Here is a 26,422-nt window from a genome sequence, read left to right on the forward strand (position 1 = left end):
CCTTTTTTTTGAAAATACAAGAAGAACAGCCTAGCAGCTTTTTAAAGAGCAATATCAAATCTTTTATGTCGAAGTTTTGTCCATATACAAATTCTGAAATGGACAAAACTGCAGCACATAATAGAAAAATGTCATACTCTAATAATGTAATTTTCTTAATTTACAGATAAGAAATTGGTTTTGCCCATTACAAGTTACAAAGCATCTTTCACATCTCAATTTTGCATATAATAAACTTGAGTTTTTATAGAAAAATGTGGAAGATGCATTTTGAAAAAATGAGAATGACACTCTACTAGGCACAAAGAATGTCCATGTATCCAAGTTAAGATCATTTCTTCCTTTTAACTGCCGAGTGTTGAAACTGTCTCTGATATTCTTCAGTAATATCAAGATTTTCAAATCAGCTGCTGTGGTGGACATACTGGATGTAATACTGGCATCATTTTCATTCTGGACAAAATATATATCATTAGCAGTCTTTGGGTCAAAACCACCTGTTTCTTAATGATGCTCATCCAGAAGGAGTAGTGACAATAAGTTTTACATAGCAGCCATCATGGTAGTTATACTGGAAGCATGTTTGGCACCATTTTCATGGTTGCCATAACAACTCCTCTCACGAAAACCCCCATGTCAAGACTTTCCCTTTAAGAATAGCTACAGCACAATTTTCATGATGGCCACATAATGGATATCAGATCAGCACTATTTTAAATTAAGATCAACAAAACATTATAAGTCTTTTAGTGAAAATCCCATAATGATAGTACTGATAACAAGATTTTTAAGCAGCCATGTTAGTCCCAGATAAGCACCTTTGTTATTCAGGACCAGCTAGACATAATAAGAAGTCTTATGGTGAAAACCCCACATCAATATGACCTTCTGTTCAGAAGTAGCCATGAAAAGATTTTCTAGATGGCTTCTGTGGTGGCCATACTGTATGTCAGATTGTCACCATTTTTACTTATGACCAAACAGAAGTCATAAGAAATCTTTTAGTGAAAACCTCATGCTGAATCTACCATCCATTCAGCAGGATTAGTGATAATATTTTCAAGCTGAGCACTGTGTGATGGCCATATTGGATGAGAGTCCAGCATTGTGTTCATTTAAGACCAACTGGACACCATAAGACATCTTTAAGTGACAACCCCATGTCAATATCACTTTCTGTGCAGCAGGAGTTTTGCAATAAAAAAGAAAGATTTTAATGTGGCTGCTATACTGAATTTCAGATTAGCTTGAGTGGACAATCCATAATCTGTTAAAAATATTAAAAATCAACAGAGTACATTTGCATACCTTGATGAAGCCTTTCTGGAAATCATCTCTAAGCTTCTGGTTCTTCCATGGCTTGAAGTGTTTGATGTCAGAGATGACTGACAGGACAATCTTTGGACTACGCATTTGCCAATAAGTTGACATAAACGAGGTAATTCGCTCAGGTACCGTGTCAGCAGGAACAACAACATAGTGCCTCTTTGGCTGAAAAAATGACATGTACTATTTGCATTCTGCACCAGAAAAAAAAGTTACAAATCCCCATGAGACAGAAACAAATCTAGGTTAAAAAAAATTTGGTCCTTGTATTTATATGTTTAAAGTTTATAATTCAGAACTCCATGTGTCATTTGGAGTTTTTAGAGGGAATGTTTACAAGACCCATATAAATGTGAAAGTAAACTTTAGAATAGACCTTGGGGTTTTGCAAGATTTAAGTCTGAAATTTAATTTTTTTAAAATTAATATTTTAAATTATAACAGGTATCTTGAAGGTACTGAAGCTCTGCATGCATCATGGTGATTATGCAACAATCATTAAATAATTTTTCGATTTACATACATGTAGGAAATATTGGCATGCAAGTTCATAAAGAAATGAACAATATATTTTAACAAATCAGCAGGTATTTTAGTCTTGAACAGTCTTTTACTCACAGCCAGTGTGTATCTACAAAAACCACTTCCAAATATCAGCCTGGCAAGAAAAGATGTATGGTTGGATGAATGGATGAATGTATGGATGGAGGGATGGAAATAAACATTATGTACATGTTTGACCTGATCATTTAATTAATACAGTATAATCTGAATCTATCTGCACTATAAGGAAATGACAATATATGTTCCAAATCAATTAAGAACATAGATTGAGTGGTCAGAAACCAATCCATATCAGTTTTACTGGTTCTTATTGTAATAATTGCCTGTTTTGAATGTCAAAACATGTCCTTCAACAGTTAGACAGAACATAGACTCGGATGCAAAATGCTGGAGATCTTATCTGAAAATGTGGGAGATTCAGCAAAATTCAAGTCTCAAAAAAAAGAAGTTAATTAATAATGGTCTCCTTTAAAGGATATAGATATAAACTGTACAGTAAACATATTTTTATAAAAAGGAACCAAAATTTCAAGACAAGTAAAGAGTGGTAATGTGACTGACATCAAGTTTATCTATTTATGACAAAGTCAGCACATCATAATTATGTATTTTAATAGTTGTCTCAAATAACATATTTTGTGAAAAAGCATAAAATGTTTGTCTCCCTTACAGAGTGCTGGATATTGGTCAAAACCAGGTGCAGAATGCTGCAGATTCCAGCAAATGTTGGAAACATAACATCTACAGTCAAATCTGTCAATAGCAGCCACTCAAGCAAAAAGGCAACTGGTCTTTGTACAGGTGAGGATCACCTTTCAATATTGGTTTTAAAACAAATACCATGCACCAAAAATCTTTATCGTTATTATTATTATTGTATTTTGTTATTATAATTATAATTATTATTATTATTATTATTATCATTATTACATTATCAAGATTGTATTATGTGCAATATTCAACAAAACCATAAAATATGTATATGTGCTCATGTCTCCCAAATTTATGTTCCATACAAGGTTACTTTATCCTGCTCACTTTAATTCATCCTATAAATTAAATCTCCCATAATTTAAATAATCACTGATCATTGTTTTTTTTTGTACATCATTACGAAACACTAATTTCACTATTGATTGATAACTTGTATATGACAGTTAAATAAATGAGGACTGACTCTGACAGAATGGACAATGCAACCAGATGACCATGGAAAGGTGACTGTTTTGACAGGTTTGACTTCACATACATGGACTGACTGGGTAAAATAGCCCATGTGGTTCAAGCAAACTGGCAATTAATCCATACTGTCATATAATACTGACCTCCACACCCATTATTCCATAAGTTTCTGAAACAAACTGGATATTCCCACACGTGAATGGAGCCGTGTCATATCGGGCACTGTCCTGGGTATCGATGGAGATGCCACCAAGTGACTGTACTGTACGCTGAGCTTCATCTACTTCATGTATGTACTCCAGCTTCGTCCCAAAATCAGGTGGTGCTCCAATGACCGTTGGTTTATCTTCTGATTCAAAGGCATTTGGGCTTGAAACAAGTGGAATGTCTGAAAAGCAACAAAAGAAAATCATCAACAAGAACTGGAAAATTTTATTTTGTCTAAATGAAGTAATAAAGCCAAACCTGTCCTAATGGTCACTGTAGTTCTGTGGTCACATGGTCACAACAGCCATTCTAATTTCACCCAAGCAAATTTCATATAAGATCACCTGTCTTCTGCAGTCAGCAGCCACTTGTTTCTTAACCAAAAAGTGATTTCATCATGCCTTCTGCAGAGATGAGCCTGGCATTTCTTAATGAAGCAGTGGTTTCATCTTGTCTTCCAGTTTGTTACATGAATTTCTTAACAATTAACTAAACAGTGGATTCACCCTCACTCCATAGTCACTGAAGCATATCAGCAGTGACTGGTCAAAGTGTGCAAATTAAACTTTTGTTTGATAAGCAAGGCATGGTATATATAAAGGTATATTATACTAATTGCAAGCTGCAGGAAGCTTAATTTCGTTCCCTAATCATCTCTCATAAAAGCCAACTGAATTTTGGTCTCTGTGGAGTTTGAGCAGCTGCTTAGTGTATCAATTTTTATAAGTTTAAACACCTGTTTTCATGCCTAATTACTTAAGTTGACGTAACAAAAATGTCAGTCTTATCTTTCAGACTCATAGGTAAATTTTTAGAAAATGCTAAAACTGGTCAAAACTTTAGCATGTGGGATTATAGTGAGAATAAAGCAATCTTGTGCAGAATTTTTTATTTTGTTAGTTTCTTATTTTTGTTTGTGCTAAATAGCTAATCTGGTTAAAATCAAACCTCTATTGTCCTACGTGAAGATCTAACAGTGACCACTTAGGGGTCATGTTCTGGTGACTTTTATTATTACCATAATCACTAATTTTGTCAGATAATCAGATGCAGTATTATATCTGAGAGACTGAGCAGTACAGAGGAAGAGCATCAGTGCGTGTGTATCAATTTCACTTTCAGATTTCTGTAAGCTGCATCTCCATTGGCTAACTCAAAGGTAACCAGAACATGACTCCTAAGTGGTCACTGTCAGATCTTCACCCAGGACAGTGGAGATCTGATTTTAATCAGACTGGCTAAATAGCTACACTAAATACATGTACCTTGATAACATACAACTGCTAATAATCATAATAAATACAAAATAAGAAAGATACTAATAATAATAATAGTAATAATACTATTGGTGCAAAGTGCATGCATTTGTCATGAACCAAGTTTGAGAGCTGAACTTGCCTTCAGATATCACCTGTCTAAATCGAAAAAATATTCAACAGGTATATAATTGTAGCAAAAACTTTGTTTCCTCATTAAATCTGATATAATTTTTAGTCATACTAAAACCTGAAAATTCACATTTTTGGGAGGGGGTTGTAGAAGCCTGTGCCCCAATGGTCAGAGCATCAAGATATTCATGGGATCTGGCAAACAGTGGCACCAAAAATTCATATATGATCACTATCTGTACATAACAAGAGTTCCTTAAAAGGACTGATGCTCTAATTGCCAACAGATCTGTCCAGAAATTTATGATAAAACCATTTTTATTATTAACTGCTAATCGCTGAAACCATCTCTGATATTCTAGAGCAATAAGACTGTCAAATAAGCCAATGTGACAGCAATACAGGATGTAAGATCAGCACTATTTCATCTAAGGCAAACTGGACACAATGACATGACTTTTCGTAATAACCCAAATTTCCATTTAGGTGGAATAGCAATATCATTGTTTCAAGACAGCTGCCATAGTGGCCATACTGACTGTCATATCTACACCATTTTCATTTATTATCAACATAATTAACCTTCTGGTGAATACCCAGTGTTTCTGTTTAGGAGTAGAAATAACAAAATGTTCACAATGGCTGCTGTGGTGGCCATACTGGATGTCAGATCAGTACCATTTTCACTTGTAACAAATAGACATCAGAAAGAGCATTTTAACAAAAACTGCTGACATGACCAGCCAATCAGATGGAGTAGCAAAACCAAGATTTTCAAGAAGGCTGTTTTTGTCCTAGTGGATGTCCATGCTGAACTTTTTCATGTAAGACCTACCAGACATCGTAAGAAGTATTCTGGTGATAACTCCATGCACATCTGACTTTCTATTTATTACAAGTAGCAATAATAACATTTCCAGATGGCTGCCATGGAAATTATATTGGAAGCCAGACCACAGCCACTTTCATTTTGGACCAACTCTACATCATAAGACTTTTGCTGACCCCCCCCCCCATGTTGATATGACCATCAATTCAAAAGAAGTAGCATTAACAATGTTTTCAAAATGGCAACTCTGGTAACCATAATGGATGCCCAAGCAGAACCATTTTCACTTAAGACCAACCAGACATCATAAGAAGTCTTCTGGTGAGAACCCATGTCAATAGGACTATCCATTCAGATGTTGATTTTCAAGATATCAGCAACACATCGATGAATCCGTTATAAAATGACCAAGTCAACTGAGGATGATTTTTGTTGTTGTTGTTGTGGGGTTTAACAGCATTTTTCAGCACACAATAGGCTATGCATGGCGGCCAGTATTAATGGTGGAGGAAGAACCTGGGAAGAACAACCAACCCATGAGAAGCCAAATGAGGATGAATGTATTCATTCTAAAATATCAATGTAACATGATTGAGTTGTCTGGAACCTAAAAGTACAAGCATTATTGAAATTCTTCAAAAATGAAAGATTTGTTTTCAGAGTTTCTTCGCATACATGTACATAAAATTCATTAATACGTGTACATAACATGATATACATGTACCATCACAAAGTAACATATTTGCACATTTTATGCAAACAAACTGACCAAAAACCAATAAGAAATTTTCACATTGTGCAACACAATTTAATTTTAACCATTTAAGTTGCCAGTGTATGATGCCTTTGTGTGTCCTAATGGCACTTAGCTTACATTTCCTCAGCACAATAATATAACCAATCAATTTTAAAAGTGCCATTAAAAACCAACCAACCAAATAAAAAACACAGTTGTTAATGTAATGCTCCTTCTCTAAGAACATGATGGTACATTCAATCAAATCAATCTATACTATGCAATCAGTTCAAGTTCCAGATTCTGGGCAAGCAAGAAACGACTGTACCGTATCAATGGAAGAACACTCCCTCAAAAGGAGCTATATAACTGAATGCAGCCATAACTATTCTTAGTCTTTAAGCAATCTGAATGATCCAGACAAACACGATTCAAGTCTTGGTGATTAGGATCTAGTCTGGTATCATGATGTTCACAAAATAAACAACTGTATTTCTAACAGGAATTCACTGAACTATGAAGAATTTAACGAAAAGAGGAAAACTAATTGTGAAAATACTCCAAATATCACTTTCCAAATTTAAAAAGAAAATTCCATACCTCACTTTCCGAATAATAATAAAAATACTCCATACCTCACTTTCCAATTAAATACAATGTCCATGATCTTTTAGTCAACCCATTCACAGACCTGTTTTACAGATTACCTCTCATTTAGAAGGGATGATTCCAATTACCAGGCAAGGTTTTGTTAGATAACAGTTGTTTGAAACAAAAACTACAACAATAAAGCTGATAATAAATAAGTTTGGATTTTGTTTGGTCCTACAGCAGCAAAACACATAAGGTTATTTCATGCTGAGGCAATCTGAGTGAAGTGCAATAAATACAATGGTAGTATGAAAACTGAAATGTTTTGGTTCATAAATCATTACTAATAAAAATAAGTAGAGTTGAACAATTTCTGGATAGATTAAACACGCTCTATTAAATGTCAGCTATGATCTGGGCCACCAAACTGTTTACAATTTATGAATTTTACTGTCCTGTCTTTGAATGCCAAACATATTTGTACATATATGTACTATGTAAATGGTTATATGGTATTGATCTCAAAAGCTTCCAAGTTGTGACTTGGGGCTTTAGTTCCTTGAGGGTAAGGATAGATGCTGTGACTAATGTTAGTCACATGTGTAAATCTGTCTTTTCATGCCTAATTAGTATAAATACATGTATGGTCATTGTGAAGGAACCTCAATAATTTCCAAGTATTGACCTAAGGACATGGTCCCTAGGGTAGGGTATCAACAGCTCCTATACTTTGAGCAGGATAATAAGTTGGGGGGTGGGGGGAGAGGAGAGAGAATGGGAAAGACCCTGGGAACCATAACCCAGAGGTCCCTATTTAACATATATGTACACTTGGGTTATTAATCACACATGCCAGACATGTGAGACAAACATGTGAGACAAACAACTATGGAGTTATCTTTAATCTATGCAGGGCCCACCCACCAGACTAGCAGGAAAATTATAAAAGCACATGTACATATATGTTACATCACAGAAGGCATACGTTTGAAAATCAGGATAAGAAATACGACAAATATGCTATTAAAATACACAATATACCATATTAATTAATAAAGATATGTGCAATGATGATGCTAAAAATGAAGTTTCTTGTGGAGTCAAATTAATTCTTATTATGCATTACCAGTACTTACCTGTTGCTATTACATACAGGTTACTTTTTTGTGTAAAAAAACTACATCCGTTTGATGTGAATACATCCTCCCAGAGAGTGGAGAATTGTCAATAGGACACTATCGTCTCATGCACCTTGTATGCAGTCATCTTTTTCAAAGATGGTAAATATGCTGGGAAATCAGAGTGGGGTGGGAGAAGAGCATTCGGCAATAGAAACAAGTAAGTATTACAGAATTAAAATTAGTTTTACTCCACCAAAAACTTTATTTTAAAAGGAGCAATACTTACCCATCACTATTGCATAACTGAATGTGTCAGTTAGGTGAACAGGATGATGTGTTAACTGATAAAAAACATAAAAAATAGAATGTACTAACCATCATTGGGAGAGATCTACTGTACTGACTGTTACTGTCACTCTGGGTCACATATTGTGCCACAACTATCTGTTTCCAGTGGAAACCAAAAGAATGACTGCACTTGTGCTAATTAAATGTGGTACAAGGAGAAAAAAGGTAGTATAGAATTTAAAAAATGCTGCCTTCATGATGTCCTCAAAGGAAGAATGATTAAGATAACCCCATGAGGAAGTGATGGCTCAAAGTGCATGGGATTCAAGTTTCATAAAGATGAGGCCTCAATCAGTAAAGTGTATGTGTGTGATATGGATTTTTAATGTAGCTTTAACAGTTCTTTTTCTCATATCACTATGATGTCTGCAGTGTGGCAGTTTATAGCGATGTTTAGCACTTGGGCATCATGCCGCAGACATGAAGCATGATGTCCCACCCAGTCACATTATCCTGACACCAGGCTGACCAGTCCTAACACAAACCTCTTAATGCTGAGCGCCTAGCGAGGCAGCTCTTAGCACCATTTTTTATAAGTCTTTAGTATGACTCACCTGGGGTTTGAACCTGCAACCTCCCGCATCCAAAGCAGCAATCAGTAAAGGGCTGATGGGCTCTTCTGATTATTGTGATAATCTACTGTGAAATAGTGGAAGCCAAAATATCAACGGAGCCCTAAAGAGGGAGCAAATGACGTTTGCTACCCCCTTCTTTTCCCTTTGGAGGCATTTAGGTAGAAATGCAGTGCCACAATTGGGCATAAAAGATTATCTTGATCATCCACAGCAAAGATTCAAATGAGACTGAGAATCTCTATAGGTAATGGAGTTTTTGAAGGTAACTAATTTTTTGCTAAAAGTCCTGATTCAAAATTTCTATTAAACTGGAGACAGCCCTATTAACAGATAATGCATGAATCTCACAATCAACAAGGCCAGTAAAATCTTGAGTGTGAGGAGGTAATGAAAGGAAGTTTCACTCAATGATTCATAGGGGTTTTTAGTTAAAGACCATAAAATACAAGATTGATTCCATCATGGCTTAGGAAAGTGGAAGACAGGTCTGCAACTCAAAACTACTTAACACATTAACCCCTGGAGGTTTTTGTTGTTTTCACCTGAAATTTGAGTAGGAAAGACATTCTGAAAGCTATTTCTAAATAAATCCGAAAATACCAAATCCCAGGTGATCTTCAATAACATACTGCCTAGTTGTGTTAGAAATATCGTTTTTCATTGGCTATTTGGCTCGCACATGAGCAGAAGGGTAAAAGTTAAGTTTTTTAGTTTTATTTTTTTTTTGCTAAAAGGAGCCATTATTTTTGTATCGAGACTACTCTTTATTCCAAATGCACATCTTATCCTACTTTTTGCAAAGGTTCAAAGAATCGGGTAAAACAAATGAGGTTTTTCCATCTGTATTTTGTAGTGCAACTAGAAATTCCAGATTACATGTATTTGGTATCATTGTAGAGCTACATCTGTCTACCTTTCAATAATACCACCCACTTTAGTGTATCATACATGACCTTGACACAACAGAGCTCAGCAGTATGCTACTACCCAATGCCACGTTAACTCGTCGCTAGGGGTTAACGTGTCAAAGAGATCAGCAAGGTGCAAATATGATCAAATTGTGTTGGAAATAGATGAACAATATGGTATTACCAGTATAACATGGTAATTTTTTTTGGTGTTATGTATCACGTTACTTATTCAGTGTACAGTATTTTGGTAGTTTCCATCAGTAAGGAATGTACGGGAATTCCCAAGTAACCTTGCTACATATTAAATGCTACTAATAGCATGCTTTCATTTTACATGAAATAATTCAAAATATTATACTTATTTTTCTTACAAAACAGTTATATTTGCCACACATTAATTTTGAATTTTACATATACATGTATATTATAATTCTAATCATGATCTTTTAATCACACAAATGACACACATCACATGCCAACATGATGGCCAAATAGGACATTATGTAAAATATTCAATTTAAATCCAAATTTTTGGAAAATTGTCAGATTAAGAACTAAGAATAAATAATATTTTGGTTATTTTCTAGCAACTGTTACACTTCCATTCTCAACAACAAGCTCTCCAATGTCAGCACAATGTCTTTAACAGTGTTAGTGTAAGCTTAGTCAACTTGCTTCAGTTAACATTTTCAGATTACAACTTGTACAAAGATTAACATGCACATAGCAAATTTATCTACTTCATGGTTTTTATCTACTTCAAGGTTTTGACTATTCAATGGTGGGGTTTCGCAATTTCTTTTAAAGTTGAAATATTTTTTCAGAGGGAATTTGCTTTAAAATAGTATCTCAGAACATTGGTCACAAATATTATTGTGGCATACCGTGGTACATATCACTTCATGTTCAGAAAACCCACAATACCACCAAAAACAATTTGGTGGCACCCAGCTCTTGGCAATGGCAGCTCCATCAACTTTAATGATACTGAAATCAGCAATGGAAATTAAAGATGGATAGCTTGGATCAATGTGCTTACTACTGCACCAATCTCACAGATTCTCCATCTAGCTTCATGGACCATGGGTGTTGAAGATCTCCTGGTGTGAATGATGCAACTGGCAGGCAACCAGGCTGAGAACTTGTTCTGGTGGATAGACTGCCTGAGATGAGCCAAGCGTGAACGTGGAGAATGTGAAGGTTGTTGTTTAGGAGGGAACACTGTGTTTTGTTGTTGTTGTGGTGGGGTTTAACACCATTTTTCAGTACACGATAGGCTATGCATGGTGGCCAGTATTAATGGTGGAGGAAGAACCCGGGAAAACCCCAGGAAGAACCACTGACCCACGAGAAGCTACTGGCAAGCTTTCTCACATACCTACATTGGCCGAATCCTTGACTCGAACCCATGCAGACAGAGGTGAGATGGCAGTGATCCGTAATGGAGAGTGCTTTAGACCACTCGGCCACTCAGGGCCCCTCCCTGTGTTTTGTGAATTCAGTCTAGATCACTCAACATGACCTCTAAGAATGATATGAACAGTGGAATTTCTGACTTTTGTAGAACTTGAGGTAGCAGTTAGATAGGCAAGACAGAATATGTGGACCGACGATTCTACTGAAAGCTGAATGTGTCCACTGCTCATGCTCTCAGGTCTGGGGCTGGAGAAATGTAGAAGGGAACTCTATTGCTGAGCCTGGTCAAAAACAAGTCCACCGGGGGGTTTCCCACAGTGAGAAAATGGACTCTCTTATGGAGCCGTCAACAGACCATTCCACGGAGATTGCTTTGCCTGTCCTGGAGTGTCCACTAATATGTTTTTTCTTTTCCAGAATGTGGCCAACTTGGAGGGTGATGTTCTCTAACACTGCCCTGAGGAGGAGGTTCCAGGCCACCATGCAGACAGAATGGGGATGTGTGCATCCTTGGCATAGGAGATGTGCTATCATTACGATGGACTTGTTGTCTGAGGAGAATATTGACACATTCTCCCTTATTCTGTCTATGAACCATTGCTATGCTAAAAAATATAGCTTTCATTTCTAGATTGTTGATGTGGGAAGTTCAGTGACTCAAGAGAGTTTTGTTCTTTGGCTCTAAATGAGCACCCCAACTGGAATTGGACACATTGGCAAACCAACTGGAATGGAGATCAGCTACATGAATGGGGACCCCAGTCAGGACTTTGTCCCAATTCATCCACCAGCACAAATGGTGAAACACCTGAAAGGTCGTAAGTCAAGTCCAAAAAAACCAAAAGCTATATTACATCACTGACCAATTCTTCTTTCAAAATTTGTCAAGTGCAATTGATTTCTCCTTTTCTGATGCAACATGTTCTTCACTTTGACAAAATACTCTCCTCCAACTTATTTTAGTCCTATAACATCCACGAGTCACATCGATAAAGCCTGTTTAACTTAATATTTGACACCATGTTTTTTTAATATCGACTGGTCTGCAACTTAAGTGTGTATCAGACTATAATGAATCTGTAGCACATGGTTTTAAATTCAAGAAACCTGTCTGTTTTCTTGGAAACGTCTCATGTTCAGTTACTGTAAATAGAAAATAAGGAAACTGTTTGATGTATATAGACAAATGGTCACACTAACCGAAAATACAAGATCATTAAACAGAGGACTATAATGGATCAATGTCACACATGACACGAGCCTCAAACTGTGCTCATTATTCTGTGTCTCACTCGCTCCTGACATCAGAAGGTAAACAATGATTCACTCATGAGAAACGGTCTTTTCTTACTAATGATGATGTTCAATTGTTAAAGCTTTATTGTTCTCGACAAGCAACACAGATATACACAATAACAGTGAAGTGAGTCACACAAACTTTATTTCATATACAATGGTGAATTGGAAAAAAACACCGAATTGATGTTTCTCGTTCATCTTTAAAATAAAGGAATATGAGTTCCTATTAAGTTGAGGTTGGGCCTATGTTGCATTATGTATAATACCAAGATTTACCCATAACTATTTGTATATTAAAACAGGGGTGTAGTCTAACCCTTAAGGGTGGGATAGACATGGTACCCTAACTAGCATATTCAGAACTGATTTGTAAAATGGGGTATAAGTTACCAGCACATAAATGAAGACAAGACAGATGAAAAGTAACAAAGAGAAAATTGCTGGATAGAAAACAGCAAAGTGGTTTAACTGTTCTGCAGATGGGCACGTAGGTTGCACTTGTGAACCATGGCAACAATTCTCCATTCTTCATCATCAATCCCATAACCCATGAGGTCAATGGGGCACCACAGATGACTACAACAAATTCTCTTCATCTTTCCCTGTTCTATACTGCCATTTGGGAATCTCTAAACCCCATGCCTGTCTACTCTTTAATGTTGTCTTCCACCTTTTTCTGTTTGCCACTTCTTCTGCCCACTCACACTGTTTTAGTCAGTCCAGATGATATTTAGACATGATCCTACCACTTCAGTTTGTATTTTTTCATAGTGGTCAAGAGTATTCATAGGATTCTTGGATCCTGTTGTGGATCTCTTTGTTGGTTACATGATCGATGTATAAGATGCCCAAGTAGCATCTCATTTCAAAGGTTTGAATCCTTTTTGTAGATCTGACGTGAGCATCCATGTTTCACAAGCAATACAGAAAAATGGATATGACAATCATGTGCATCAACTTTTTTTTAGAACCAATAGCAATGCTGGTCTTCGATTTCACAGCATTGTATTTCTATCCAGGACTCTGTTGTCTTTTTCATGGTTTTCCTGATCGTGTTGTTTATCTCTGTATTTTCTAGCTCCTATGTGATATCTTTTCCCCTTTTTCAGTTCTCTTCTTTTGTCACATAGTTCAAGGACAACTGATATGACCCAAGGTTTCTGTTTCATGATATTTGCCAATGATCTGTCTGTGCTGAATGTGGTTGTTAAAGACTCTAGGCTGGTGTCTTGATTGTCCAGGGTTATCAGAGGTTCAAATGTACCACCTATCATTGCTTGGGATGAGTCCAAGCAATCACACCAAACAGACAAGGTTAAAGAATTTCCAGGAATCCAAAATAAAATTGATTCTTCTTCTCACCTGCCTAATGGTGAAACAATTTCTGGTATTACTGAGCAATAACAACATTTCAAATACCAAATGTCAGATAAGCACCATTTTCATTTAGGACCAACAAGACATCATCCATTCAGAAGCAGCAGCAATAAGATTTTCAATGAGGCTGCTGGGGTGGACATAATCGATGTCCCAAGGGGTACCAAAAATAAACTTGTGTTAATGCACAGACAATAGGTGACTGGTCAATGCATAAGCTCATCTAATCTGTGACCAACAGAACTAGATAATAATTACAATACATTCAACTCACACACATGAGAACATTTCAGATGTGGGAAACAAAAAAACTTGCTGCTTACCTTCAGTTGAGGGGCTAGCACTGGTTCTGCTATTCATCCTTGACACAGTTAACTTCAGTTTGACTTTCCGTTGCATATTTGGTGCAGAATGAAAAGATGACACAGCTGCAGATGGCAAATTGTTGTCCACTGATACACTTGAACCCAGTTCTGTCACAGAAGAACTATGTTTCCCAATGGCAGTCTGTGGTGTGGGGCTGACTGCAAACCTCCCTGTTGTCTTTCTTTTAAATATACCTCGCCCACCTGAGACTGGACTTTGTGACCTCATTGATAACCGTGTCTCTGACAAACTTGCTGTCTGATTTGACTGATTACTCACATGATCTCCCTCTATCAGGAATATTTCTTCATGGTCTGCGTCACTAGGGGTCCTGACACTAGCCTGAACTATGTTGAATTCTTGAGAGGCATTGTAGCGCAGATCAATTTCATTTGATGCTCGTCGGCTTGTCAGGGCAGATGGACTCAGACCTGGGACCTGAATTGGCTGTGATGTGGCCAATAGAGTTTTTTCATCCGTTGAGAAATCTGAAGCAATGGAAATGGATCCCTCTCCACGCTCTCTGAGCTTCTGCTGAGAAGAACTGTCCACAGCATACTCCTGACTGGTCACATTCGGAGATGTGTACAGAAGAAGGGGTTCCTCTTCTTGAATGCTGCCATTACCTTCCTGTAAAGGAAAGAGTAGAATTGTATAAATCTATATCTATTTTGTTATCTATATAATTAATATATAATCATTTCCTCTGTGTCATCTTTCATGGTCTGGAAAAAAATACATTTTCAATGCAAATATAATTTGCCCATATGCCTGGAAGGGTGGAAAGACCAGGGACTGTGCAGAAAGAGATCATTTTATAATGAGGCATTGCTTTCATGGTATCAATCATGAAATCAACAAAATGGTACCCTATGAGTATCCTTGAAGGGACCGAAGCTCTACTGGAAGAAGAGAATTTCCAGGATTCCAAACTAAGCATATTTCTACTTTCCATTTATTCTTTTAATTGTTGACTATTTAAACTATCTCTAATATTCCAAAGTTGGGAAGAAGTATGTTTTCTTACATGCAAAACAATCACAACACACCTGCAAGCGCAGTAAAAAATTGTTATTGCTTTTGTCATTGAACCTGATATCATGAACATAAGATCACACAAGTTTTTATCTGTTCCTGACAAGATATACCCACATGCTAAGTTTGATTATGTCAATAAATTAAAGTTGTGAGCAAAGTTATTTAAGCAGTATAATTCAAGGTATTCTTATGGCCATAAACCTGCTTTGATCAAAATCCTTTCATATTTGCATGTGATCTTAAAAAGTTCGTAGAGCTAAAACCAGAGTAAAGACCTTTAACCTTAAAATAATATTACAGTGCAGACAATCACCTTGCTCATTGGAATCCAACTAAATACAAAATTGAGTCAAAATTCTCTTGCATATGTAAACATCATTTTATTCAAAAGTGCAATGGAGTACAAAAATGTAAAAAAATGACCTCAGACTTGACCTCATGGTCAATTAGATCTTGTTTTCAAGCCTCTTTCACTAAAGTACAGATATCTTAGTGATCAGATCTGCACCATGTTTATGCAAAACCAGTTAAATGTTGCATGAAGTATTGTAATGAAAACCCCATTTCAATGCCATTATTTATTCAAGAGTAATTTTTTCAAGATGGCTACTATAGTGCTATGTTGAAGATCTGATGAGCATCATTTTCATCCTGGACAAACTAGACATCATAAGTCTCATTGTCTAGCAAGATTGCTGCCATGGTATCGCTAATGGATGTCTGAGAGGTATTATTTTCAAGAAACATTATTCAAGTATAATTATGAAGGCAAAATATAGAACAATTAAAAATTGGTCTGGACAAGTCACTTTTCCAAAGTAACCTGTCCTGGACAAATGGCTGGGAAAATAAATATGTACAATCATGAATACATTTACTTGCTGTTTCATGAGGCAATCAGAGTTGTGAGACTGAAAATCTGGATTAGTTTATTAAATACAAGGCTTCTGTACTAATAACATAATTCTTCCATGCAGTCAAGTCTAATACAGCAGAAACCCCTTGAGTTTAATACCAAAATGCTCACATAATCAATAACTTCAAACAGGGCTATCTAGTAACTAGTGCAATGCATGCAGTCACTGATACAAATCCTTTGACGATATTTGTTTCTAACAAATTTTCATTAAAAGATACATTATATACTCACTTGTAAGTTGAGTCCAGTTGCAAACAACACAGATCCTGATCTGCTGTAGCGTAATGCACCAACAGATAATGGTCTATGTTGTTTATTCAACTAATTACTCCTTACAAATTGCACAGATCCAGATGGTGCATTATGCAATTGCAGATCTGCATCTGAGCAGTTTATGGTTGGACTCATAAGCGAGTGCATGTGGTAAAGTCTCGAGATCAATATTAGATTTGCCATTCAGGAGACCTGCTTTTGTTAACCTGATCTACTACTCTGACCATAAAAAATTTCAACATCCACTGAATCTTCTCTAGTTTCAAAAATATACACCGCTTTCTTATTTAAATGCACCTTGATAACTCATGAACCCACATATATAAAGAGACAGGTGTAGATTCTATATTTTTTGTAATGGAAAAAAGTATATGTTCCTCTTTCCTTAACATTATAAAATCACAAACAAAATTTGTACATGAAGACTCTATATATATGTATTGCTCATTCTATAACTGAAAATGGTGCTTTGTTATCATTAATTTGGAATCAACATCATGAAATTCACAACTTGAGAATGAAAACAACTGTATTTATGAATGCCTCTGGGCATCATTAAATATTATTCTACCCATCATTTTGTCACATATTGCATGTTGACTATATGGGTTTAATATATATGATATGGGATATATATGATATGGGCGAATATCCATCTGGTGAGAGACAGGAAAGAAAGTAAATATAGTGTTATATGTGTGTGTGTGTGTGTGTGTATATATATATATATATATATATATATATATATATATATATATATATATTATATATGTGTGTGTGTGTGCTTATTTGTAAATAAATAAGTTCCTTAGTATGATGGACATTACCCTCATTAAATTAAGTCATTATTTTTATTATTATCATTAATATTAATTTTATTAAGAAATATATTTTGCAAGATCATCTTTGTCAAAAAGTTTCTCAACAGATAACAATATATGACAAAACAGTGATAAATGAAAATGTTGGGAAATTCCAAGTGCTAACAACAGTTAAGCTGCAATGTAATCATCATAAATGTGACATGTCTTCTTTATTTAAATCAACCGCTCTGGTGATCTAAGTGGTTAGAATATCCACCTCAGATGTGGGAGGTTGAAGGTTTGAACCCTGAGATAATCATACCAAAGACTTATAAAAATGGAATTTGCAGCTGCCTCAGTTAGCACTTGGCATTGAGCAGCTAGTACATGTATTAGGACTGGTGGTCTGGTGTCAGGATAATGTGACTGGGTGGGACATAATGCTACATGTCTGCAGCATGATGCCCCAGTACTTTACATCAGTATAAACTGTCACACTGCAGACATCATAGCAATATGACAGGAAACTTGTTAAAGTTATGTTAGAAATCCAAATCACACATACACTTTATTTAAATAAAAAAGTCAACTGATGTAGCAAGTTCTATGAACTATTACTTGAGAAACTACTCTCTTGCTTACTCAGCTGGATATATTTTAGAAACCAATGAAAACTTTCTGGTCCTTTGGCAAGATAACACAAGCTAATTTACTGATTAATTATCACAGCCATCTGCAGTATATGAAAGGTACCAATCATTACAGTAACATCCGTGAGAGAAGGAGAAAAATGTAAAGGGGGGCATATTGTTATGTATATTTATTTCTAGAATGGAAAATTCCATAAAGTGACGGAGTATTTCCAGAAAATGGTAATTACAACCTAGGTCAAGTACAGGGATATATATATATATATATATATATATATATATATATATATATATATATATATATATATATATATATATATATAATCTTGTTTATCTAACAATTACTCATTCTTGCCTTAACATCTGAAGCACTCTTATTGAAGTGTTCAGTTTTTCAACTGTATGGATTAATTTATTCAAAATCGTATCCACTGGAAATACAAGATGCTCATCAATAATGTTCTTGGATAGAAACATTAATCTGGAATTATAGTGAATTTAGACAAGGCCATTTCTGGATTATAGTATTTTAATACATCAAAAGGCTGTTAGCACATTATCATAATCAAGGCCACTGGCACATTAACACATTCAAAAGAACAGGCACATAAACACATTCAACTGGACTTGTGATAGAACTTTAAGGACTTTTTGGGATTTAATTCACAATATTGCAAGTTCTTTTTTTTAATTTTCACTTTCTATTCTAGAGAAATATATTTTTTGTTCAATTTTACAAAACTTGTTGGTTTTCACTCTTTTCTTTTACTTAGTTTAAGACAATATTATTGTAACAATATGGAGACATCCTAAGGGAACCAGACTGCCATAGGCATTCAAGGTTCCCTATAGAGATAGGTAAAGGCAAGCAGACAATGATGTGTTCGCTCATAATGCCTTTAGAAGTGCCAGGATTCAATCTTTCTTCTATCCATAAGATGCTACACCTCCCACAACTCGGGTGAAGACTCTGGGTGCAGAAGCAATTATGAACAGCAGAACCCGGATTTGAAAATTTCTTTGTCCAAGGAAAATTGGAGCTGTCTGGGATGTGAATGAAATATAGGGATATGCAAATAGACATCATGAAGGTCAAAGGAGATGCCCAATGTAATGGAAGTTATGGGCTCCGAAACGTTGCATTTTTGCGAAGTTTTACTGCTGAGACAAGTATGTGCTCCTCTGATAATAAGTATAACCTTTTGAGCCAATCATATTTCGGAGTTGAAGTGTCTGCTGCATAGTTTGCCTATTTTGAAAATAGAGATGCATGTAAACAATGTATGTGCAGTGAAGAAGACAATGTCTAATTCTTGCATGGAACAGGATTCCTAAAGTTTAATCCAGTTAATGGTATGTAAAAACGTATTTTTGCATCGACCACTTCTGTAATTCAAGAAGGGATGCATCGTAGAGTCGCAAACATGGTACATTTAGCTCTCTTCACCAGTTTTCACATGTGCACGCACTTGTCCAGAAGACAAAATTCGCGAAAATGCCATGTTTCAGAGCCCGTAACTTCAGTTTGGTACAACGTAGAAAAGTCAATGATGGCTTGAGGGATAGAAAAATATCTCAGGCGTAAAACAAGCCATATAGCGTGGATGTGTGCCTTTAAAGACGGAAATAGCAGAAGGAAATCAAGGGTCATGGGTGGAACGAAGTATTTGGAAGTTCCGTACCTTCTCTCTTATATATTGTGATAGAGAGGGTCATATGTCAGAATGGGTCATGAAGGAAATCTAAGGTGTTTTTGTCACTCTGTATGATTTTTTCCTTTAGATTATTGTTTTTTTTTTCTCAACATTAAGCTTGCGTTGAGTACCTGTGTGTTTAGCTACCATATACTTTTTTTGCATCAATAAAGCATGAGTACCAAGAATATAAAGAATAACTGACATCATCAAATAAATAAATTTTATAATATTCCACGGAACATACTTTAATTCCTCGTGGAACTTGAGCTCATTATAGTTTTATATATGAAATTGTTTGGTAAGAAGAACTGGGCGTGAGAGCACTGGTCTTGCGAGTTAGAAATGTGGAGCAATGGTCACTCAGGTCAGTGGATGGGACATCAACTAAAACCACATTACCTGTGGAAATGCATTAAATATGGTGATTCCGAGTCTGACTTTGTCAAGGGACAAACCTAACTGGTTTAGTTACATGCTAAACTAATCCAAATCGGGCCATGTAACTGAGCCAGTAATTCTCAATTTGTAAGTTAATGTCACAAAAGAGGAATGATTCAATTTGTTGACTTCAAAACTTTCATTCCATTAGCATCTGGATTCTTACAAATGTAAATGACAAGAGAAGACCTGATATTCTATGGTAAAACCTGTAACCAGGTGCTTTGAAAATCATTAACTTGCAAATCTTCCCTGTGTTTATATACCATCATGCCAAAAAAGCTACAGTTTGTCTTCTAAAAAAATGAACATGATTGATCTGAAAAGCATTGTCGGGCTGATTAGTCCCAAGTTTGCTTTCCCTCAGTCCATGCACTGAAATAGTATTTACTTTAGATACACAATGTAACACTAGCTTAATTTGATGTTTGGTGATCATATATATTCAGATATAATGCAAAGAGCCCACTTCAGTGCTATACTGGTGAAGCTATGAAGCTGAAGGATAGAAGATTCCAAACTGATTAACTCACTAACCCCTGGCACCACGTTTATGTGGCAGGAGGTAATAGCCTACTGCCGAGCTGTTGTGTCAAGGTCATGTATGATACACTAAAGTGGGTGATATTATAGAAAGGTAGACAGATGTAGCTCTACAATACCAAAAAATCAGGATGTTCCAGTTGCACTACAAAATACAGAGAGAAAAACCTAAATTTTTTACCCGTTTTTTTCCACCCAAAATTTGCTCGTGGTCAGAATCTGATTTTGTGTCAGGATTTTTAACATTTTGGCCTCATATCCAAGGCAGACCAGTTTGTTCTGCACACAGATAGGTGAACCTTTGCAAAAAGTAGGATAAGGTGGGCATTTGGAATAAAGAGGGGTCTCAATATGAAAATGATGGGTCCATTAAGCAAAAACAAAAAAGAAACTTTTACACTTCTGCTCATGCACAAGCAAAATAACCAATGAAAAATGATGTTTCTAACACAACTAGGCATTAGGCTAATGGAAAGTCTCTTGAAAGTCGATGTATTAGGATGTATTCAAAAAATAGAAATAACCCACAAAATGTTATTTCCTACTCGCATTTCAGGCAAAAACAACAAAATCCTCCAGTGGTTAATGAGTTTACTGACTGCCTGTGGTAATCACATTCTTGCCTGTGCATACATGATATTGCACAAGGTAAAGTGATTTTTTGTTTGCTTCAGGGAAAACACTAATTGTGCACTAATTAACACATTACTGTATCTCAGTCAAACCCCAAATGCATACCAAATCAACTGACAACTGAAAAATATAATTGCTGGCATAGGTGTGAAACATTAAGTGATGTACAGTCACAATGGAAGCATGTCAGGCATTCAAGCCTAAAATCTATCTCACTGCTGACTGCCACTATATACAGGTATCAATAAAGATACAAATCATATTAACTTGAATATTTTTTAACTTTTATTCATGAAATTTTCAGCATACACTTGAACAATCATGCCTGCAAGAGACTGATGTTCTAATGGCCAGAACTTGAGTCCCTATAAGGGACTGATGTTCTACTCGCCAAAACCTGAATCCCTAGAAGGGACTGATGTTCTACTGGCCAAAACCTAAATCCCTAGAAGAGACTGATGTTCTACTGGCCAGAACTTGAGTCCACAGAAGAGACTAATATTCTACTGACCAGAACTAGTCCCTAAGAAGAGACTGATGTTCTACTGGCCAGAACTTGAGTCGCTATAAGGGACTGATGTTCTACTGGCCAAAACCTGAATCCCTAAAAGGGACTAAAGTTCTATTGGCCAGAACTTGAGTCCATAGAAGAGATTAATATTCTACTGACCAGAACTTGAGTCCCTAAGAAGAGACCGATGTTCTACTGGCCAAAATCTGAATCCCTAGAAGGGACTGATGTTCTACTGATTAAAAAGAACTTCCATAAATCCAAGTGAAGACTGTTTCTTCCATAAAATCAATAAGATTGACATGGCTGACATACTTTGGGTCTGATTGGCACCATCTCCATTTTGATTAAAGTACATTTCATAATAAGTCTTTTTACTAAACATCCCATGTAATGCTACAGCTATCAATTCTGAAGAAGTAGCAAGATTTCAAAGACAGCTGATGTAGCCAAAAAATCTGAGATCTGATTAGCACCATTTTGATTATGAATCAGACATTACAAGGGCTCTTACTGGATGTGCGAGGGGAAATATCTTCATTTAGATCCAAATAATCGTCAAATGTCTATTGCTGAAAATTACATGTCAATACAATAATCCACTTTGAATGTCAGATCAGCACCTTTTTCATTTAGGACCAACAACATATCATAATATCATTCAAGTGTCAATATGACGAAAGATTAAAGCCCCAATACTGACGTTCATCATAAATTACACCATTCTTCCTATCTAACTCAAGTTTGGAAAGAAGTAAATGATTTGTTAAAATCTATCTAACTCTGAAATAATCAAGATATTAGGTTTAAATGACATTCAAATATTTAGTTTAGATTTAAGCGGTACCACCCCTTAATTCAGTCGATGAAGTCACTTTTAATTCCATTCTTTTTTGGGAGTGTTTCAAAAGTAATGATGTGATACATTCAACATATTCCATTTGTGACTAATCTAATAACAACAACATTCACACGTGACACACAAATTGATTCAAGAGGGAATAGAGAGAGACAAGCCCACTTTTTTAAAGCAGATCTGAGAAGAAAAAAGCATGCATTAGATAAATAAAAGACTCATATGAAAATGGTGATCAGCTGGTGTGCAGGAATACTTTGAAGGGAGAAACTGGGCTGAAGAAAATATGACAATGTGGTGAAATGCGACAGTGTGGTGTTGGCCTCTTATGTTTACAACAGTGATACCATCCAACTTTTGACCAAAATCAGTTGACCAATAGATGTAACCGATGAACATTGGATTAATTCATACATATGTGAAAAATGGCAGGGTTTCTCATGGAGAAATGACATGGCTCATAATGTGATCAAAACATCCATATTATCTGGTTTTAATGGAACCCAATGATATTTAAAACCAAAATCTTTTTCAAGACTGAGAATTGTTCAGATGATTTGGCATATACAACATTTTGTACTTAACGGTGGCATTGGGGCTCTAAGAAGTATAAACAAATATATACTGATAAACTCTTAATGCCTGTTAGTAACCTGTAGAAACAAACAGAAGAAATGAGGTAATAATTAGGGGCTATTTATGGAAAAAGGGTCACTATAACGTGTGAGATTGCTAGACAAAGAGTTCAGAAATGGCTGCATACATCCAGGCCACTCCAATACCTGCCAAAAGGAAGTGTTCAGTCAGCACACAAGCCAGTACAGCACAGCACAGTACAGTACAATGCCGCCCTAAACAAGCGAGAAAGTCCAACAGAGTAAAGTCCACTGAGAACTGAACCTGCAGAAAGCTTTCACGGCCTGACAGAGATAAATGGATAGACAAATATACAAAGATATACAGAGATAAACAAGATAGAAACACAATACAACTAATTTTCTCAAAACCTTAAACAAACCTAGTGTACGAGATGCACAAGCAAAGAAAGATGTCGAGAAACAGAGAACTGACAGAACTGGAAAAATACTTTGATACCGAAAGAATTGATAGAACAGAAGGATCATACTTTAAATGTTCATATAAAAAGGGAACACAAGAAACAGACACAACAAGAATAATGGTAGATCAAAAACCAAGAATGAGTACAGTGATAGCAGCTTTAAGCATAAGGAACAGGGAATTTACAAACCTAGCTGACAGCTTGAATATGAATGAAAAAAGGTTTTATAGTGAGACCAAAAGGGACGGAACCAATTATACCATACAGGGAAATAGAAATTACAGGAGGAACAATTATCATTAAAAAAAAACAGAACCATTTCTGAGGAAAATAAAAGAGGAGAGAAGAACTGCACATAGTGGATATACCGGTACCCAGAGAATTTTTTATTCCACTGTAAGCCATGATAGAAAGATTCCAACAAAAATTCCAAAACAAAGTAACTAAAGTGAGAAGGGACACCATCCCTGGACACATGATAAAGAACAGTACCAGAATACTGGAAATAGAAAGAAAAAAACTTTATACCATCAAGAAAGTATTCTTTTTACATGGCTTTTTAGCAAAAACACGGTACAAAGGATGTATCTTCCACAGGAAATGCCATAAATGTGGAAAAGTGGGGCACACGCCCAAGAGGTGCCAAATACAACAAGAAATAACAAAACAACAGCAACAAATATAAGAGACACACCACATTAGTGAGATAACAATATTCCCAAAACAGAATAAATAGCAACAAGCAGGAGAGAAAGAAAAAGAAAAAGAGAAACAAGAACATAGACAGCAAACAACTCAAAAACAAATGGTCAAACAACAACAACAGCAACCAGTAGGAAAAGAAAAAGAGACACGACAGTAAAGACAGCAAGTGACCCAGCAACCAATTCAACAACAAAAGAGTAAACAACAACAACTACCAAATGGCAAACAAAAACAAAAACAAAAACCAAAAGAGAAACAAACAGAAAGACAAGAAAAACAACAGAACCAACAACAAAAGCAAATAATATCAACAACTAAGGAAACAAGAGAACAACAACAAAGAAAGCAAAAGAAGTAATACAAGAACAAAAACACCCCCCACAAAAAAATTAACAGATGAACAGAGGAAAGAACAGTGAAGAAGAATAAAGTGAGATTATCTGTAAGTCAGGAACTTGAAAAAGAAAAAGGCCTATCAAAATCAACATCAGAAGAAAGCGAAAGACAAAGGAAGAAGCATTATAAGTTATCATACCTAGATGAAATAAAGTATGACATCAGTTAGATGGACAGTCTTACTGAAACAGAAATTGTGTAAAAAGTAAAAAATAATAATATTAAAATAAAAATTAAAACAAAAAAAAATTCAAAAGGACAAATAATGCATACAACCAAGACACTACCCATACAAGTCCCCCCAAAAATACATTAATAAAGAAAATAAACAAAAATTAAAACTGGTACACAAAAATTAAAACTAAAGAAAATAGCAAGCACTTTAAACAAAAACACTAAGCCTTCTAGTAAAATTACAGTTAGGGAGGAGGGCTATCCTGAATGGTCTGTAAAGATCTGATGATGGACACCCTACCCCACCCCCAAAAAAGCCAGTACAAATGAAGATGGTGATAAAATGGTTCATGAAGCACAGGAGCTTCTTTCATCATGCCTGCACATTACCAGATACAATAGAAGAATTAGTTACACCCATCACAGCAAATAGAAGACCATTAAGATATGATACAAACAATAGACATATCAATAAACCAAAGTCCACCAGACACAATGATGGAACTTCAATTATTGGTTCTTCTATCATTAAAGGAATGAGAGCAAAGTGGCTAATGATGACACACGTAAAGAAATTAACCCGGGCAAAAATAAATGATGTAATTGATTCAGATAGGCAGAAATGATGTTAGTGATAGTCACAGCCTGGATGAAATCAAAGACAAATGCAAAAGTTTGCTTTATACTCTGCGTTCTAAATGTTCAAGCAACATAATAGTGTTTGGGATACCTCGTGTTGATGCACGAGTGAAGCAAGTAAATGAAATACTTACTGATTTATGTGAACAGTTTAATTTGCACAAAGGTATATAGATAGACCAGTATCATTAATTATTTTATGGAAACAAAGGAAATAAAGTGAAAGTAAAACTATTCGTGGGACAAAATTCACCCGAGTACAAAAGGAACTGCTTTATTACTTAGAAATAGAAATTGCTATACTCAGGAAAAAATCCACTAATTGTCATTTTTGTGGTGAAACAGGCCATGTAACAGAAATCTGCCACCATAGCAAAGCCATCTGGTGTTATATTTGCAATGGACTCGGACACATGCAAAAGCTGTTCAACTAATAATAATCTTTAGGGGTATGGCAATGAAGAGAATACCAATTGTACTAGATGCTGGGCTGTTACTTTTCACAATCTCACTAACAAAATAATCAATAACAAGTTTAATGTTTTACTAGAAATATGCACAGAATGCAATGAAACTAAGTGTAAATGCACAACACCAATCCACTATTTAACTGTCAGCATCCACACTCTAAAGTAAACCGAGTGTAACAATACAGGTACTATGTTTCCTGAACAAATATCCAACTCTGCATTTTCTGATGCAACACTATCTTATTTGTGTGCACAGCTTATTAACATGTAAATAACTATGTGATAATGTTAAAGTTACTTCTCCCTCTGAGGCTTCTCAGGTGTCGAATACGTCAATGTCTTCTTGTACATTTCTAAATCAGTCTCATATTTATATGTGGT

At 35.7% G+C, this 26,422-nt stretch overlaps 1 protein-coding gene across 3 annotated transcripts in view; it reads right to left on the reverse strand.

Moving 5' to 3' along the window:
* Window positions 1-26,422, reverse strand: part of LOC149798166 (transient receptor potential cation channel subfamily M member-like 2) — a 211,945-nt gene that overhangs the window by 169,212 nt on the left and 16,311 nt on the right. For 2 of the 3 annotated variants that reach the window (XM_089963276.1, XM_089963273.1), the window contains exons 2-4: window positions 14,194-14,866; window positions 3,216-3,460; window positions 1,309-1,491 (exon numbers count right to left, since the gene is read on the reverse strand). In XM_089963276.1, coding sequence (XP_089819402.1) covers window positions 1,309-1,491; window positions 3,216-3,460; window positions 14,194-14,866 — 1,101 coding nt within the window. The remainder of the gene's footprint in view (window positions 1-1,308; window positions 1,492-3,215; window positions 3,461-14,193; window positions 14,867-26,422) is intronic. The other variant, XM_089963274.1, reaches the window with a different exon arrangement.

This window comes from Sinohyriopsis cumingii, chromosome 6 (genome assembly GCF_028554795.1).
Source record: "Sinohyriopsis cumingii isolate HCF-2022 chromosome 6, ASM2855479v2, whole genome shotgun sequence".
Lineage (NCBI taxonomy): Eukaryota > Metazoa > Mollusca > Bivalvia > Unionida > Unionidae > Sinohyriopsis > Sinohyriopsis cumingii.